Source organism: Oncorhynchus mykiss, chromosome 18 (genome assembly GCF_013265735.2).
Source record: "Oncorhynchus mykiss isolate Arlee chromosome 18, USDA_OmykA_1.1, whole genome shotgun sequence".
NCBI lineage: Eukaryota > Metazoa > Chordata > Actinopteri > Salmoniformes > Salmonidae > Oncorhynchus > Oncorhynchus mykiss.
The window spans coordinates 23,247,858-23,266,840 of NC_048582.1; the positions used below are offsets into that span (position 1 = coordinate 23,247,858).

At 40.4% G+C, this 18,983-nt stretch overlaps 1 protein-coding gene across 4 annotated transcripts; it reads right to left on the bottom strand.

The window, feature by feature from the left end:
* Positions 1-1,182: 1,182 nt before the first annotated feature.
* LOC110495846 (zinc finger protein 664) lies at positions 1,183-17,230 on the bottom strand. 4 transcript variants are annotated; one of them, XM_021571316.2, is made up of 3 exons: positions 16,764-17,230; positions 8,907-11,854; positions 1,183-3,410 (listed from the first exon to the last, which is right to left on the bottom strand). In XM_021571316.2, the coding sequence occupies exons 2-3, from the start codon at positions 9,097-9,099 to the stop codon at positions 2,413-2,415; spliced, it is 1,191 nt and encodes a 396-aa protein (XP_021426991.2). In that variant the 5' UTR covers positions 9,100-11,854; positions 16,764-17,230; the 3' UTR covers positions 1,183-2,412. The 4 variants fall into 3 exon arrangements, with proteins under 4 accessions (XP_021426991.2, XP_021426993.2, XP_021426992.2 ...); XM_021571317.2 differs by lacking the exon at positions 16,764-17,230 and adding an exon at positions 15,657-16,367; XM_036952287.1 differs by lacking the exons at positions 8,907-11,854; positions 16,764-17,230 and adding an exon at positions 4,463-4,514.
* Positions 17,231-18,983: the final 1,753 nt, after the last annotated feature.

An 18,983-nucleotide genomic window follows, 5' to 3' on the forward strand; every position in this document is an offset into this window, starting at 1 on the left:
TACACACCATAGTTTTATTTTATGCATAAAAGCTCTCCAACCCTATTTTTTTTCCCATTGAAGTAACCTAGGATTCATGAATACTTACTTTACCATAAATGTGTAATATCAGAGGGTTTTAATCTACCCATGGGATCTGAAACAGACAAATATTCCTTTGTTTTCATGGCTATCTTTCATTGATCTCCATATTCTGAACGCATTCTCTGTAGGCTAGATTAGTCCTCTGCTGATGAAATTCAAATTAAAAAGGTACACATTATTTAAAGGGATCGCTTTAGATACATGAACAGACATTTTTATTTAGAACACATTACATGATCAATTCAGTCTGCCACTCAGTGGGTGTGCTTTCTGGGGTTGAACAAAATGTATTCAGTGCACGCAAGGGAGCCACACCCACAAATCTCATTGCTCACCTACATAAGGTTAGTCTGAATACCAACTACTGAGATGTGCATAGCAAAGGCCTACATTTTTTAGGTGAATCGGCCCCTAAGTGAATCAAGTTTGATTTGAATTATGTAATTATTAAACAGTACAGAGTACAGTAGGGCAGGGTTTGGACAACTCACGGCTCTGGTTCCAATTCTGTTTTCACATTATTAAAAACAGGGATTCCGGTTTGTTTTGGAACTTCTCTCAGGGTGATTAGAGAATCAAAATGATGTTATTGATACATTGAAAATACATACTTTCCAGATAATAGTGCCTTTCTTCTGTCCAAGACTATTTCTCATTCATTTTGACCTAATGCTGTTCATTCATGATATTGATTGAATCTTTTGGGAAGTAAATCACCAAGTCAGCCTTCTTCCACCTCAAAAACATATCACGACTGAGACACTCTCTTACTGACCCCACTGCTGAAATCCCCATTCACGCCTTTGTTTTATCCCTCCTGGACTACTGCAACACCATTTTCTACAGACTCCTTGCCAAAACACGGGACAGATTTCAAAACTCTGAACACCCGAGTCTGCTCCCCTGGCATTGGCCTCCCCATCATCCCTCATTCCAGGCTCTGCTTCATGGGTGACCATGCTGTTAGAAGTGCAGCCCCCCCCCCCCCACACACACACATTCAAGTTCACACAGGCTTTACTGTTGTAGCTTTTATTTCCTGTCTAGTTCACTTCAAATGATTAGTCTGTCCTTATGTTGTGTTGTTTACTTTTTTAAACTTGCTGATTCTCTCTTTATGCAACTAATCAGTTACATTACCAGCAAAAATATTGTAATCAGATACTTCTGAAAAACTGGATGACTTTTAAATTAAGAACTGTGGCGTGTCTCCACTCAACAGGTAGAAGTTACAACATGTGCCTCAATCTTCTGTGATGGCCTTCCCCCACACAGGACACAGTCATGTTTCTCTCCATGTGTACTCTTAAGCCCATGATACAGTAGCAACATTACCTCAACAAATTCCAAGTGTATCATGGCCTTGAAGGCTCCAATGAAGATGTCAATGTGAAAAGAGACAAGTCAGGTGGTGGTCATCATGTTCAGAAAACGTATTTAATGGCGCAAACAGTAGGCCTACTGGGAGATCGCTCTGCAAAGTCAGCAACCTCTTCAAGATACAACTGCTAAAATGGCAAATGGCTAAAAGGCAAATTATTCTTCTGAGTGACAAGAACAGTAATTCTGAATGAGACATACATGCATCATCATAGACGATGGGTGATATTTAACAATGAAGCACACAAAATGGTTTCTGGAAGAGACGGGCTACACAATTAACCACAAGTTCTGATCTCAGTGGAAAAATAGTTTCACACTTAATGAAAGTTACTGCCAATACAGAATGGAAAATGACAGGTTAAGCAGAACATCTTTGTTTCAAGGATCCAATTCCTTTGTTCCAAGGCATTTTTTGAATTGTTATATACTACTGCACGGTTGGAGCTAGGAACAAAAGCATTTTGCTACAATCGCAAGAACATCTACTAAATATGTGTATGTGACCAATACAATTTGATTTGAATAGAGATCAGGCTTCAGGGCTACCAGAGTAAAGGTCAATCAAGTGTGTCCTCGGGTGAACCTTTAGGCTTTGAAGGTTGTTCTTCGCTGTGTGTTCTCTGATGACTATTCAATGCACTTCTGGCACTAAAGCATTTTCTACAGAAAACGTGTAATGTGTGAATGTCTCATACGCAGTGTCAAATAAAAGGCAGTTGTGAACGATTTGCCAGTTATGGTATTAATTTGGTTCCTCCCCTCTGTCTCCCCAGACTATTCAGATTGGAATGAGTGAACCATTTACAACAATCCTGACAGCAAAATAGTTTATTGCTCATCTGATTATCTTAATGTGCACTCATATACATATATACATTGTGCATATGAATATGACTGTCATATGTGACTGCCAGTAATTAAAGATCTGATTATCTTAAAGAACAATTATCTGATTTTCCTCGTGTGAATCCTCATATGCGCTGTCAGATTACCTTTATGACGAATATATTTGCCACAATAATGACAGTTACAAGATGTCTCTGTGTGATTCCTCATGTGATAACTTAGAGAAGTCTGCTGATTATAACATTTTCCACAGAACTGGCAGCGATATGGTTTCTCCCCTGTGTGAATCCTCCTGTGAATATTCAGATCCATACATTTATAAAAACATTTGCCACAATCGTGGCAGCGATGCGATTTCTTCTCTGTGTGCGACCTCCTATGATAATTCAGGGACCCAGTGTTAGAAAAATATTTGCCACATTCACCACAGCAATAAAGTTTCTCCCCTGTGCGATCCTTCAACGTGGTCAAGGAGGGTTCGAAACGGTCAGACTGAGTGAATATTTTGCCACAATTCACCCTTGTGTGAATCCTCATATGAGAATTCAGATATCCCCACTGAGCAAAACATTTGCCACATTCATCACAGCGAAACTGATTACCTCTGGAGTGTATCATGATCCTATGAGAATTCAGTTTTCCCATCTGAGTGAAACATTCACCACAATCACTACAGCAAAATGATTTCTCTTCTGTGTGACGCCTCCTTTGCACTGGTGATTTCAGATCCATTGATTTTCTCCTCTTGGAGCTGATAAAGCTTTTTCTATTTTCTGTCGGTGTCCTCCTCGATTTGGGCTGGGGCCAAGAGCCACGGGTTGGCTTTGAATAATCCACTCCCTTAGGTTTTGTTCTGTCTTTGTACTCTTCACTTTGGGTTTGTGTGGACTGAGTTGAGTACTGATCATAATCACTTTTCACCCAGGCAGGAGTGAATACAGAGTCTTCCTCCTCCTGGATGATACTGAATTCCCCCTGTTCCTCTTTAATCTGTATGGGGTTCCAGTCATCTTGCCCCAGATCGGGGCTCCACTCTTGTTCAAAGTGCTGCTGCTCAGGGGGAAACTCCACTTCAGAGACAATGAACTGCTCAAAATCTGAAGGGAAAGACAAAAGAAGAGTTAGAATTCATAAGCTGATGAGATAAGGGGTCGTTGCATCTTATGTCAGGCAGCGCTTCATCCTCAACTGACAGTGTAGATAAATTCTGACATAAAACAATGGGGTTCCTGTTGAAGTACAAGTTCAGCCTTTCACAATGTAATATTAGTTGGTTCTTCACCTTGAAAGTAGTCTATGGGCCAGGGGAGTCTTTAAACAGCCACTACGAATGTTGGCAAACTTCAGCCACAACTAGAAAAACATCTATGGAAGTGATAAGCAACTGTGCAATGTCAAATCAAATTAAGGCTGACCCCAATTAATGGACTGGTCGATTGTTTGGTCGTTAGGCTGTTGGTCGACCGAGATTGTTTTAGTTGAGCAGTAATAAATGTATATTTGCGCCAATCTCTGTGAACTAATCCATTGCGGCAGCCTAGACTAAAAGCCGATTTAAGCTTGATTCTAAAATGTGGTCGGAGGCTCCATATGGAGGGTGTGACAGAGGCATGCAGAGGCCAAATCAATCTCTGTACCGCATCGCCATGCGCCTCCCAAGTTTTGTAACAATGCGGAGGTCTCTGTATAGCTCCACATTGACATGATTGGTTGACAGTAGGTGGGGGCGGTACATCCTGTATAAACACAAACTCACGTCCTTTATCTCTGCACTGCTCTGGGAAACGCAAGAAGAATGAATGCCCTGACTTCTGCTGAGGCCATATCACCATAAATGATGCATGGCCAATGCATACGTCAGATTGAACATGCGCCCAGACCAGAATGCGCCCTCTCCTGCCAATTTGGGCACAGTCATTGTTTCATAGCTTAGTGTGAATAGTTTGCTTTTGATTGTTAGTGTATATCAATTCCCCATTACATACACTACCGGTCAAAAGTTTTAGAACACCTACTCGTTCAAAGGTTTTTCTTTATTTTTTACATTGTAGAATAATAGTGAAGACATCAAAACTATGAAATAACACATACGGAATCACGTAGTAACCAAATCAAAGTGTTAAATCAACTTAAAAATTGCTTTTCCAACCGTCTTGAAGGAGTTCCCACATATGTTGAGCACTTTTCCTTCACTCTGCGGTCTGACTCATCCCAAACCATCTCCATTTGGTTGAGGTCAGGGAATTGTGGAGGCCAGGTCATCTGATGCAGCACTCCATCACTCCCCTTCTTGGTCAAATAGCCCTTACACAGCCTGGAGGTGTGTTGGGTCATTGTCCTGTTGAAAAACAAATGATAGTCCCACTAAGCCCGAACCAGTTGGGATGGCGTATCGCTGCAGAATGCTGTGGTAGCCATGCTGGTTAAGTGTGAATTCTAAATAAATCACAGACAGTGTCACCAGCAAAGCACTCCCACACCATAACACCACCTCCTCCATGCTTTACGGTGGGAAATACACATGCGGAGATCATCCGTTCACCTACACAAAGACAGCGGTTGGAACCAAAAATCTCCAATTTGGACTCCAGACCAAAGGACACATTTCCACCGGTCTAATGTCCATTGCTCATGTTTCTTGGCCCAAGCAAGTCTCTTCTTATTGATGTGTTTTAGTAGTGGTTTCTTTGCAGCAATTTGACCATGAAAGCCTGATTCACACAGTCTTCTCTGAACAGTTGATGTTGAGATGTGTCTGTTACTTGAACACTGGAGCATTTATTTGGGCTGCAATTTCTAAGGCTGGTAACTCTAATGAACTTATCCTCTGCAGCAGAGGTAACTGTGTCTTCCAATCCTGTGGCGGTCCTCATGAGAGCCGGTTTCATCATAGCACTTGATGGTTTTTGCGACTGCACTTGAAGAAACTTTCCAAAGTTCTTGTAATGTTCCGTATTGACTGACCTGCACGTCTTAAAGTAATGCTGAACTGTCGTTTCTCTTTGCTTATTTGAGCTGTTCTTGCCATAATATGTCCGTAGCCCTATTTGGTAAAAGACCATCTTCTATATACCACCCCTACCTTGTCACAACACAATTGACTCAAACGTATTAAGGAAAGAAATTCCACAAATTAACTTTTAAGAAGGCTCACCTGTTAATTGAAATGCATTCCAGGTGACAAACCTCATGAATCCGGTTGAGAGAATGCCAAGAGTGTGCAAAGCTGCCATCAAGGCAAAGGGAGGCTACTTTGAAGAGTCTCAAATATAAAATATACTTTGATTTATTTAACACTTTTTTGGTTCCTACGTGATTCCATTGTTCTGATGTCTTCCCTATTATCCCACAATGTAGAAAATAGTAAAACATTAAGAAAAGCCCTTGAATGAGTAGGTGTTCTAAAACATTTGACCGGTAGTATATAAATCACCAATAGTACATTTACCATTAATTCTTATAATTACTCATCTACAAATGATTGTTACTTTGGTTATGGTCATTTATTTTAATGCATTTAATATTATTCATCCAGTCTTCCTGTTCTCATCATCAGAGTGGACACATTGTTTGCAGTGTGCAACCTACACTACACTTGTGAGAAACAAGTTTTGGTTTAATTCCATTTGAGTTCTGTCAATTTAGTGAGTCATTGTGTTTTATTTGGAGTGCTGCTGTCAATGTTGAGTAAGAATGCGCATGCTGAGAAGTAGTTCTGTAGGCTACCTGGCCTGCGAGCAAATGTAGGCCATTTGGAGGTCTGATAGTATTTCTGATTGGCTTAATGCACCATCACTAATGACCTGTGGAGCTTCTCAAAGTAATGTTTTCTTCACCTCAAACAGCAAGCAAACACAGTCTGTTCTTACATCCATTGAGAATTACAAAATCTTCCAGCTCTCTTTCGATAACCAACTGGGAAAATGTCATGCTCTGATCCTGTGGAAACCTCATAAAAATAGGCTTCTTATTAGTGCTTGACTTGGACTGAAATAGGTTCCAGTACTCATTTTGGGTCATGATACTGCTTATATTTAGGTGCAGGAGCTCCACAATACTTTTGAGCTAATATTCTATAAGAGGAACAGGAGCTCAAGCAGTAGAACATTTGAGGTATTGGTACTCAGCTCTGGTGAGCTCCTGCCAAAGTCAAGCACTGCTTCTTATCCCTTGTGCAAATAGCCTACAGCTGTGTCTGTCCCGAGCTCACTATATTTTATACAATGTTACAAGTATGCTTGCACAAGCCTCCAGCTGGACCCAAGTTAATATAATGGTTCAAGTTTATTGCAGACAGGCAAAACGTAGCCAGTGTAATTCATTTCATATTTATTTTTAAAATCAGGGTATTTTCAACCTGTAGGCTGCAATAGTTTTTCCTTTGTTGGCTTTATGTAGGCTATTTTTACATAGTTGGCAATGGAAGTTACTTTTTAGGTTTATCATTTTCATTTAGATAGAATTTAGTTGTCATGTAGTTAATGATTAAGATATGAAGATGTTATTTTAAATTCAATTAAACGGTTTCATGAAAATGTGCATATCAAAAACATAACTGGCACGCAGATCCGCAGAAATGGTAAGATAAATTGGCAGTCCACATGAGAAAGGTTGCCGACTCCTTGTGTAGCCTATTACCAACAACTTCAAGAGAGTTATGGCAAAATCTGCAAAAGCCAGCAGGAGCTGACAGGGAATAGTTGCGTCAGGTTAAAGTTTTTTCTTCTGGTTATCTAGATCTCTGACACCCTCTTGGGGCATCAAACTGTGAGCTTAAAGCAACCGTTGACTTTATTAAAACACATGAGGTGTGTCTATATATAGAAAAATATATACTTTTAAAAATGTTGAGCAATGATTTGTCAAAAAACATAACTTTTGGTCAACCAAGATTTTTTTTGTCAGGGACAGCCCTAAATCAAATAATTGTGTTGATTTCAGTTGATTTGGCTATTAACTGGAAAGGTGCTTTAATAAGACAGGCATATTCTGCCCGATATTTGCCTCTATCCCTTTAAGTTAGTAAGGAGGAAACTGGCACCTTTTGCAGCCTGAATGGAGGATGTTTAATGTAAATCACTGGTAGCAGGGAAATTAGTGTGTTAGCCAAAGTACAATGTCTATTCAAACGATAGCGGGAACGTCAAAAGACAGAAACAGCGATTACTAGCGGCTGTTCAGGCTAGAAATGATGCAGAGGCAGGCTGCTAGTGGAGTCATGGCAGAGGGGAAGAGGTGAAGTGAGAGGTTTTACTCCACCCCAAATCTGTCCAAATTAAGCAGGTCATTAATTATTAAGTGAGGAGTTTTTGCATGGGGGGAAATTAGTGTTGAATTTAGTCAATATAAAAATGTTTTGCCATTTTGATAAATTAGGCTTTTCGTAACACTTAGGTTATTACAAGTGTACCACAGGAGGCTGGTGAGGGGAGGACGGCTAATAATAATGGCTGGAGGGGAGTAAATAGAATGATATCAAACATATCTTGATCATTTTCCATTGATTACTAGTAGCCAGTCCTCCCAAAGTATGGTGCTACTGATATAAATATGATGCACAGACATCCTGGTAAATTTGAGGAAAAAACATTTTATATCGTAGTTGTCCCTGTTGAAATTGGAGACTTCAATGCATATTCTGAGGATAGCATAGCATCTCATTCTCCATTGAATGCAGTCCGTTGACTTCAAACCCCCTCGTCAAATATTCCAAAAATTATTAAAAATAACGAGATATATCTACCAATCCAAAGAGAGGAACAGCCAGGCGCTTGACAGCCCGCCGTTCTGCTCTGTGGACATCAAATCCAAATGTTAGGGAGAAGACAAGCATCTCCTCATACAGTTTATATGGGGCGTTTTCATTACGGAAACCGTTCACCGTTCTAAAAACCAAATGAAAGCAAACAGAGCAAACGAGAGTTTCTAATTGAAAAATTCTGGTAGGTCCCTCCCCATTTAATTCGCTTCTGTTTAATAACTGTTTTGCAACAGAATAGCGCGTAATGAAGATTCGTATTTGGTGTGGTTTATCGCCGGTTGGCATCCAACGTCATGGTGCATTACCGTCATCTACTGCACTGGAGAAACTAAAACCTATCTGCCAGCTCCGTTGCTCTTAAAAAATATATATATTTTAGACTATATCTAATGACGTTCTACGCAATATACGCGTTAAACTAATTTCCTGTATCCCTTCCTCACTCATTCGAGATCTCTGCCTCTCTTCCCCTCTGATTCTGCAATACATGCTCCACTGTCTGTGTCAGTCATAAACCCCGCCTTTTCTACAATTTGTATTCTTAAAATCTGATTTTAAACCTAACCACAATGCTAACCTTATACATAACCTTTAATACCAAAAACAAATGTTTGTTTTCATTACATTTTACGATAGAGCCGAGTATGGCTGTGGTAACTAGTGACAACCCCTGGTCATGTGTAACTGCAACTCAACATGGCTGCCGAGTTTGCTAGCTGTAGGCACATCAAAGGTTTTATAGCCACGTTACCTAAGCTAGCTTCCTGCTGCATTGAATTAAATTCCCAACATTGCAAATGTTTATAAAATGAATACGGAGAAAGTAACAAACCTGCTCTATACAACTTTATCTCAGGTTTCAGGATGACGTCAAGCAGCCCCTGTAGACGGCCGTTGTCCTCTTTCGATAGATTAACGTTGTCCTGGTACTCCGATATCGTTTTTGCAACGGCTCTGAATATCTCATCTGCAGCGCCTGTACATCGTTGGTTAAAAATCATTCTCAACAACTCCAATTTAGACATTTTGTCCCCAGAGAATGCCAATGGCTGGCTAGCGTGTGTTGTGTTCCGTCACCGGTGAAGCCAACAGTAATGAAGAACTTCCGGGGCAAGGTTTTTTTTTATCCTTCAAAGTAAGAGTAATGTAACATGAAACTGTAAAATGAATAACCAAGGCAAAAATTATATTATACTAGTTATAAAACACATGGATCGCTTGAAGTAATTGTGATATGTTTTTTTTAAAAACAGGGTTCCCACTCTTTTCAAGAAATCATTCAATAACTTTTCCATAAAATGTTTTATCATAACTTCAAAAGGAAGAAAGTACTCAATAGTGGGTAAAAAGTGACCATCCAAAGTACAAACTTATTTTTATGCTCTCTAGAGAACAAGATGTTACTTAGTTTTCAGTACTAATTTTAGGTCAATAAAGTTTTTCTGCAATACAATGAAGGCAGACTGAAGTTCAGATAGAGCCTGGTCAACAGGGTGGAGGCAATAGCATACACAACAGTATCATTGGCATACAAGTGCAGGTTACAATTTTTTACAAACAATTTGATATTGTTAATATAAAAAGTACAGGACCCAGAATCAACCCGAAGGACACCTTTTCCTAATATCCAGAAAACCTGATTTAACACCATCAGGAGATATACATTAAGTTATATCTGTCAAGTAACTTTTAAACCAGTTACATGCAGCCTGGTCTAGGTCAATTGAAAGCCTCTGTATTAGCAGTGAGTGATTAACAGTACTGAAAGCCTTTGACAGGTTAATGAAGAGGGCAGCACAATGTTGCCTTTCATCTATACAGCTAACCACATCATTTATAACTAGGGATGGAGCAGAGATAGGGCTATGACCTGGTCTAAAACCCGACTGATGTACATTTAGAAAACATTTCAAAGATAAAGTTCTTAGCTGAGAATTAATCAAGTATTCTAATATTTTAGCAAGGCAAGAAAGTTTAGAAATAGGCCAATAAGTATTTAGGTCACAAGGGTCACCATCTTAGTGAAGGGGGAGTACATGGGCCGCCTTCCAAACTTTAGGGGTAGTACCAGATATATAATCGTCAGGTTAAAAATATGGGTTAATAATACAGCAATCAGGGGGGCAGTGAGCTGCAGCAAAAATGTATCAAGAATATCAGTCACAGGTTGTTTTTTTTAAAACATCAATGTTAAGAAAAGGCATCTAGCACGTCACAGATAGTAAATTGTTGAAATGAAAACAAAAAGATTCACTAGAAGTTGACAGGTTAACCATCGTGTCAGCTAGAGGCTGTAGTGGACTAAATTGCCAGTCCACTACAGAGTCAGTTTTCCTTGAATTGGCCCAGGTCCGACTTCTAATCTGAAAGAGCTAAACTGAAAGCCAAGGGTTGGATCTATCTTTGACTTTGAATAGTTTAAAAAGGGGTGTGTGTGTATCTGCCAGAGGAGTACAGTTGCAAGAAAAAGTATGTGAACCCTTTGGAATTACCTGGATCTTCCTCGAAGTCACAACAGTAGACAAACACAATGTGCTTAAACTAATAACACAAATTGTATTTTTTCTTGTCTATATTGAATATATTATTCTAAACATTCACGGTATAAGTTGGAAAAAGTATGTGAACCACTAGGCTAATGACTTCTCCAAAAGCTAATTGGAGTCAGGACTCAGCTAGTCCAATCAATGAGACGAGATTTGAGATGTTGGTTAAAGCTGCCCTGAAATAAATAAAATACTCACAAAATGTGAGTTTGCTATTCACATGAAGCGTTGCCTGAAGTGAACCATGCCTCAAACAAAAGAGATCTCAGAAGACCTAAGATTATGAAATATTTGCCAGTCATAGTAGCATGTGGTTCCTCACCTCGGTCTCCTCATATTCTAACAATTAGAGAAACATTTACAACAATCCTGACAGCAATATACTTTAAAAATGGCTCATGTGATTATCGGCAGTGGTGAAAGATCTGCTACTATAGCGACAAGGTGATTTTCCTCGTGTGAATCCTCATATGCGCTGTCAGATTACCTTTATGACGAAAATATTTGCCACAATAATGACAGCTGTAAGATTTCTCTGTGTGAATCCTAATGTGAGACCTCAGATTACTAGGACGAGCAAAACATTTGCCACAGACCTGGCAGCAAAGCGGTTTTTCCCCTGTGTGAATCCTCATATGAAGTGTCAGATCACCAACTCGAAAGAAACATTTGCCACAATCATGACAGCGATGAGGTTTCTCCCCTGTGTGAGTCTTTATGTGATAGTTCAGATACCCAACTTGAGTAAAACATTTGCCACATTCACCACAGCGATGCGGTTTCTCTCCTGTGTGAGCCTTCCTATGAGCATCCAGTTCTCCCATCTGAGTGAAACGTTCCCCACAATCACTACAGCAAAATGGTTGCACTTCTGTGTGTCTCCTTTCCACTGGTGATTTCAGATCCATGGATTTTCTACCCTTTGAGCTTTGTCCTTTTTCTGTCCATGAATCATCTTCCTTAGGTTCTCTTTTGATCTGTTCAGTCGAGTCCATTCTGTCTTTTTCACTTTGGGTTTGTGAGGACTGAGTTGAGTACTGATCATAGTCACTTTTCACCCAGGCAGGAGTGAATACAGTGTCTTCCTCCTCCTGGATGATACTGAATTCCCCCTGTTCCTCTTTAATCTGTATGGGGTTCCAGTCATCTTTCCCCAGACTGGGGATCCACTCCTGCTTACAATGCTGCTGCTCGGGGGGAAACTCCACTTCAGAGACAAAGAACTGCTGAAAATCTGAAGGGAAGGAGAAAGGATGAGTTAGAACTGAAATGCTGATTAGCTGGTTTTAGCAACGCTAGTATTTACACACCAGCAAGTCTAGGAATTAGATGAAAATAAATAAATAGAAGTCTGCCAGAGGACAAATTTTTTTTTTAAAATCAATTTAAACGTACTCTGTCGATTGTCTGTAGGCTTGACCCTTATGCATCTAATAGAACATAAATTAAACAGACTTTCCAAGAATGAGTCTGTTGTAGACACACTTCCTCTTCACTTAACTCGTGTAAAAATAAAAGTCCTTTACCTGCACCATACCTGCACAAAAAAAGCAAGAAGTTGTGGGGAACCTTTATTTTGACATGAGGTAAGCAGAGAGGAACTGACCTCGCTGAGGAACTGCATCGGTCTACAACAGATCTATGTTTGGAAATTCTGTTTAATTATACAGTACCAGTCAAAGAGTTTTTCTTAATCGTTTACTATTTTCTACATTGCAGAATAATTGTGGAGACATCAAAACTATGAAATAACATATGGAATCATGTAGGAACCAAAACAGTGTTAAACATAAGGTAGTCACCTGGAATGCATTTAAATGAACTTCTTATGGGCAGGTGGGACGGTAGTGTAGAGCGCAAGATTCAAACGACAGTATTATAAATATTTAAATTTCATAAAATCACAAGTGTAATACATCAAAATAAAGCTTAACTTCTTGTTAATCCAGCCACTGTGTCAGATTTCAAAAAGGCTTTACAGCGAAAGCAAACCATGTGATTATCTGAGGACAGCACCCCGCATACAAAGACAATGGAGTGGAAACACTACAGCCGAAATGGGAGCCACCTAGAAAACTGCAATTTCCGGCTCATTTTTCCAAAAACTGCAGTTCCTAGGGCTTCCACTGATGTCAACAATCTGGGAGGACCTGTGATAGCCATTGAAAATAGGGGTAGACTGATGTTTTTTTTGGGGGGGGGGGATTATACTGTGTTATACTCACAGACATAATTTTAACAGTTTTAGAAACTTTAGATTGTTTTCTATCCAAATTACATGCATATCCTAGCTTCAGGCAGTTTACTTTGGGCACGCTTTTCATCCGGACGTCAAAATACTGCCCCCTACCCAAGAAAGGTTAACAGGTGTGCCTTGTTAAGTTAAGATGGAAAGAAATTCCACAAGTTAATGCATTTGAGCCAATCAGTTGTGTTGTGACAAGGTAGAGCTGGTATACAGAAGATAGCCATATTTGGTAAAAGACCAAGTCCATAATATGGGAAGAACAGCTCAAATAAGCAAAGCGAAATGACAGCCCATCATTACTTTAAGACATGCAGGTCAGTCAATATGGAACATTTCAAGAAGTATAAAAGTGCAGACTCAGAAAACGTCAAGCGCTATGATGAAACTGGCTCTCATGAGGACCGCCACAGGAAAGGAAGACTCATGCTGCTGCAGTTACCAGCCTCAGAAATTGCAGCCCAAATACATGCTTCAGAGTTCAAGTAACTGACACATCTCAAAATCAACTGTTTAGAGGAGACTGCGTGAATCAGACCTTCATGGTCAAATTGCTGCAAAGAAACCACTACTAAAGGACACCAATAAGAACAAGAGACTAGCGTGGGCCAAGACACACAATCCATGGACATTAAACCGGTGGAAATCTGTAATTTGGTCTCATGAGTCCAAATTTGAGATTTTTGGTTCCAACCGCCGTGTCTTTGTGAGACGCAAAGTAGTTGAACGGATGATCTCCACATGTGTGGTTCCCACCTTGAGGGCATGGAGGAGGTGTGATGTTGTGGGGGTACTTTGCTGGTGACACTGTCAGTGATTTAAAAGTAGAAGTCCATCCTTAACCAGCATGATTACCACAGCATTCAGCAGCAATAGGCCATCCCACACCCCCAGGCTGTGTAAGGGCTATTTGACCAAGAAGAAGAGTGATGGAGTGCTGCATCAGATAACCTGAATGCCATGCCAAGGGTGTGCAAAGCTGTCATCAAGGCAAAGGGTGGCTACTTTGAAGAATCTCAAAATAAGAATCTTGAAACTACATTTCGATTTGTTTAACACTTTTTTGGGGTTACTACATGACTCCATATGTGTTATTTCACAGTTTGGATGTCTTCACTATTATTCAGCAATGTAGAAAATAGTGAAAAATAAAGAAAAACCCTTGAATGAATAGGTGTGTCCAAACTTTAGACTGGTACTGTACATTCCATTAAATAAAAATCAATTTATTCCTCCATGCATAAGGACCAAGCCTACAGACAAGTGACAGAAAAAGTAGAAGTTGAATTTTATTTCATTTATGGCTTCTGGTGGACTACTCAGCTTTTTAGCAAGTTAATTTCCATCAACGTGTAAATACTAGCGCTGCTAGCACAGCTACACACTGATTAGATAGCGCATATAAGCACCTATCTGACATAACAGGGTCTAGGATAGGATAGCCCATGATTTTCTTTACAAGATAGCCCATAGGAGAGTTCAGGATTTTGCACTTATGTGTACTGTTGTCGATTGACCAAAACAGTTGTTGAAGTGTAGATTAATGGGCAATCATTTTACCAGCAGTCGCAATCTGACTTGACTGATTATAATGGAAACAGTATAGCTCAATACTGGTATAAACACCACCAATGGTCCATAAAAAATAAAAAAAACTCTGATCAGCTGCTCGATTAAGTTCTGGATCCACACATGTTAATTAAGAGAAAATATGAAGATGCTAGAACAAGGAGCGGATCATTTATTCTATTCAGATGTAAAATTATTGATATCGACTGGATTTGTGACGCAAATTCTTTAATTTCTCTCGCTATATGAAACCTGCAGTATTGATCGTAGAGTTAGAATCCTAGAGCGGACAAAGCCCAAACCCCCGATCAAACCCCGGATCAAACTACAGACATTTCCAGTCAAATATCAGGAAGGAGGTTTGCCTGACGACTCATCCTGAATTTAATTCCACTGCTCTATCGACAGCGCCATACATTCAGTCAAACTGTCACCAGGAGCCCACGAAGTTGGAAATCCCAAACAGTTGACTACATTCAGCCACAATCATTCTTTATGATCCAGACTCATCGTGGAGGAGAAATGTTAGTGGGCTTGGACTTGGCCGAAACGATGTGGATGAGTAGTCAGGCTAGCGGGAGGTAGGATGCTGCTGATTAACAGCAGTCTACACTTGAGGGGCTGTAGTGCACAAGGCCCACAAACAGCTGCCACAGTGGGTCTGCAACTGTATGCTGCAGGCAGCATTATTCAATTAAATACATCCGGAGTGAGAATAACAGATTTCTGTTTATAGTCAAATAAATTCATTATTGTATTTAGTTCAAACTATGTAAAGACATTCAAACATTGTTTAGCATTATGATTCCATTATTTGTATGCATCAGTTTCAAGACAGGACTTTTCATTGGAAGGTCGAACATCCTATATCACCATCTTTACCCATCGGTCATAGTGTAACAGTATAACTTTAGACCGTCCCCTCGCCCATACCCGGGCGCGAACCAAATCAACAACAGTCACCCACGAAGCATCGTTACCCATCGCTCCACAAAAGCCGCGGCCCTTGCAGAGCAAGGGGAACCACTACTTCAAGGTCTCAGAGCAAGTGACGTCACCGATTGAAACGCTATTTAGCGCGCACCGCTAACTAAGCTAGCCGTTTCACATCCGTTACAATAGCGCTAGCGGCCCATTGGCAGCTTGCAAGTCATAGTTCATGGTTCCCACCCCAATTGCAACATGTCCCATTTTCATCACTTTTAAAAAACATCACACAAACTTTTCCACAACTTGAACATCTCGGCTTTTCCCCTTCAGCAGACACTTGAAACATGTCCAAAAGCTTGACAATGATCACAGTGCATTGGTCTTGGAACAAACACTCTGACTGTAGTTTATATTTCCCAACTGCATTTGAGTAGGGAGAGACTCCACATATAAAAAAAATATTAAAAAGAATGGAGGATACTCGTCTCTTTTTCTTCATTCACCACACGATTCATCCGACGAGCATCAATCACTCTAGGAATATTTTTCATCTGTGCAACATCGACTCCCCACGAACCGCCAGATATTACCCCCTTCGGTGTCTCTTCGGGAACAGGACACTTCAAACTTCTAAAAATTGGGTGAGATGCAACCCACTTTCCTTCTTATCCTCAGAATAAAAAAATAATAATCTAAACAAGCCTGCCTCCCGTGATCCTCATAGCCTTCAATTTACTTACAGCACTCTCTCCACCAGTTTGGTTATATCAAATGGATTCGTCAAAATTGATAATCCAAATCAGCTGCTCCTCATTAACAAAACATACTCCTACAAGATAAAAGGACATTCTCATCACTGTTTGCAACTTTGGTCCGTTTTCTATTCTTTTGGACAATATTCCAATTCTCCTTGAGTCCCCCGCCATTATATTCACGCTCCACATCAGCGTTTGCTTCTGCCATCTTTTCGCTGTCAGGGTGAACAGTTACTTCAGGAATACCCTTCAAAAACAACTAGTCGGCCATAGTTATGACAGCTACGCAAAAAGTTGGCATTAACTACCTTGATCTACGTGCGTGTGGGTGGAGTTGGATTTTGTCTTTAGGAGATCTTATACATTTTGATCTATGAGATAATATCCGTCAGTTAACATTACCTTTGAATTCTTTGTGCTTGTATTTATTAAATGAACGCTTCAAACTTCACAAAATGTTACATTAGCTGATGAAGACTTTCTCAAAACGTATAAAATCTCTTAAAGTACTTTACACCACTGCCATTACTATTGTTCTCTATTGGGAGTACGAGTACAGCGCTACAAGTTGACCATTACTTGGTTTACAATGATTCACGTTAGCTCAAAGGCTGACAACAGCCCGTTACAAATTGGTAGCCAACCTTCGTCATCGTGAGTGTCGTCAGCATCATCTTCATTGTCCGCGGGGGAATTGCCCGAAATACTGTTATTTATCGGTGAGCCGCTGCTGACAGGCGTCTGACCTTCTTTGCAACTCACCGACCCGTAACTCGACTCAGCCAGGCTGAGTTGCTTCTGTAGTATTTTGATTTGCTCTTTGCTTTGAGAGACTTCTGCACGTAATGCTCCACAACAATCTTCTACTAATTTACAAATCTCTGTAACCGCAGCGGAGGCTAGTATGTCCATGATGACAGAGTGTATCCGTTGATGCAAAACACGCATTTCCGACATTTTAAACCCTTTGCTTTTGTGAAACCGGTGACAAATACTACTATGAAGATTAAAAACGTCCAACAAAGTTATTTTTTTGCCAGCTTGTTCAAGAAATAGTCATATTTGTAAGAATTTCTGGTTTAATGTCATCAATATTCCGCCATCATTGATAACTGTGTCCTTCCTTACGACCACATCCGGGTCGAGTTAAGATGGCTAGAAAGCGCCACCTACCGCGTGGAGACTAGAATGCGCATTACCCTGAGAACTCCTTGAGCGCTTAACGTTGTATTTGGGGCATTCTCATACTGTGGGAGTTATTCCTATGCTTTGTAGAATCATTGTTTAGTATTGAGAAAACCATAGTGTTTATCATGCTATCAACTTGAAGAAAGGATCTAGCACTGGAGTAGTCTTAACCTCAGACAAACTATGTGAGTTTGTTTTAGTCTCAAGATTATGTGCAAAGCAAAATGCAGAAATCCCAGAGAAGCATAGGCAAAACCTGCACAATTCCTTCAGAGGCCCAAATTCCTGTGCGATTCCTGTGGGTCTTTCCTTGTTTTCCTAGTTAACCATCCTAATATCCATTTATCATTCATCCTAATATCCATTCATCATCCTAATATCCATTCATCATTCATCCTACAATATCCTTTCATGTATCAAACTGCAATAATAAAACTGTTTTAATGGCAACCACCACGATAGCCCCAACTCAAACCAGAAATCAGTTACATTAAGATACAGTCCTTTACCACCACAACTCTGATCATTTTTGTTTTACAATGAGCCATGACTAGAATACAGTAAAACAGTATGTCAACACTATTAAAGTGACCCTTGTTCAATGACTCTATGTACATAGGGTGAAGCAGTCTCCAAGGTGCAGGATAGAAAACCGGGTGGTATCCGGCTAGTGACTAAGGTTCAGGGCAGGGTACTGGGCAGAGGGCAGCTAGTGTTGACTTTTACAGTCTGACTGTCTGGAGATTGAAGCTGTACTGTCTCCTCCTTCCAGATGGTAGCAGGAGGAACAGGTGGCTGAGGTCCTTTATGATCTTCTTGGCCTTCCTCTGACACATGGTGCTGTCGATGTCTTGGAAGGCAGGCAGTGTGCCTTCGACAGCACCACCCTCTGGAGAGCCATGCGGTTGCAGACGGTGCAATTGCTGTACCAGGTGGTGAGACAGGCCGACAGGATACAGTATACTCTCAATGGTGCGTCTGTAGATTCTGGATGCCAGATGACCTGGCCTCCTTAATCACCCAACCTCAACACAATTGAGATGGTTTGGGATGAGTTGGATTGCAGAGTGAAGGAAAAGCAGCAAACAAGTGCTCAGCATATGTGGGAACTCCTTCAAGACGGTTGGAAAAGCAATCCAGGTGAAGCTGGTTGAGAGAATGCCAAGAGTGTGCAAAGCTGTCATCAATGCAAAGGGTGGCTGCTTTGAAGAATCTCAAATATAAAATATATTTTGATTTGTTTAACACTTTTTTGGATACCACATTATTCCATATGTGTTATTTCATATTTTTGATGTCTTTACTGTTATTCTACAATGTAGAAAAATAGTAAAAATATAGAAAAACCCTTGAATGAGTAGGTGTGTTCAAACTTTTGACTGGTACTGTAAGTATTCTTACATAGGTATTTCTCTTGTCCAGGTGGGATAGGGCGGTGTGCAGTGCAATAACCTCATCTGTAGATCTGTTGGGGCGATTTGTAGTGGGTCAATGTTGTTGGGTAAGGTGGTGATGATATGATCCTTAACTAGCCTCTCAAAGCTCTTCATGAAGACTTAAGTGAGTGCTACGGAGCGATAGTCATGTAGGTCAGTTACCTTCGCTCTCTTGGGTACAGGAACAATGGTGGATGCCTTGACGCAAGTGGGGACAACGGATTGGGATATTAGAGATTT

Bases quoted from the DNA above. Each gene is read 5' to 3' on its own strand.
- LOC110495846 (XM_021571316.2), bottom strand. From the start codon at position 9,099: ATGTCTAAATTGGAGTTGTTGAGAATGATTTTTAACCAACGATGTACA. The intron at 3,411-8,906 runs GTTTGTTACTTT...CTTTCCCTTCAG, and splicing joins GATAAAGTTGTATAGAGCAG to ATTTTGAGCAGTTCATTGTC.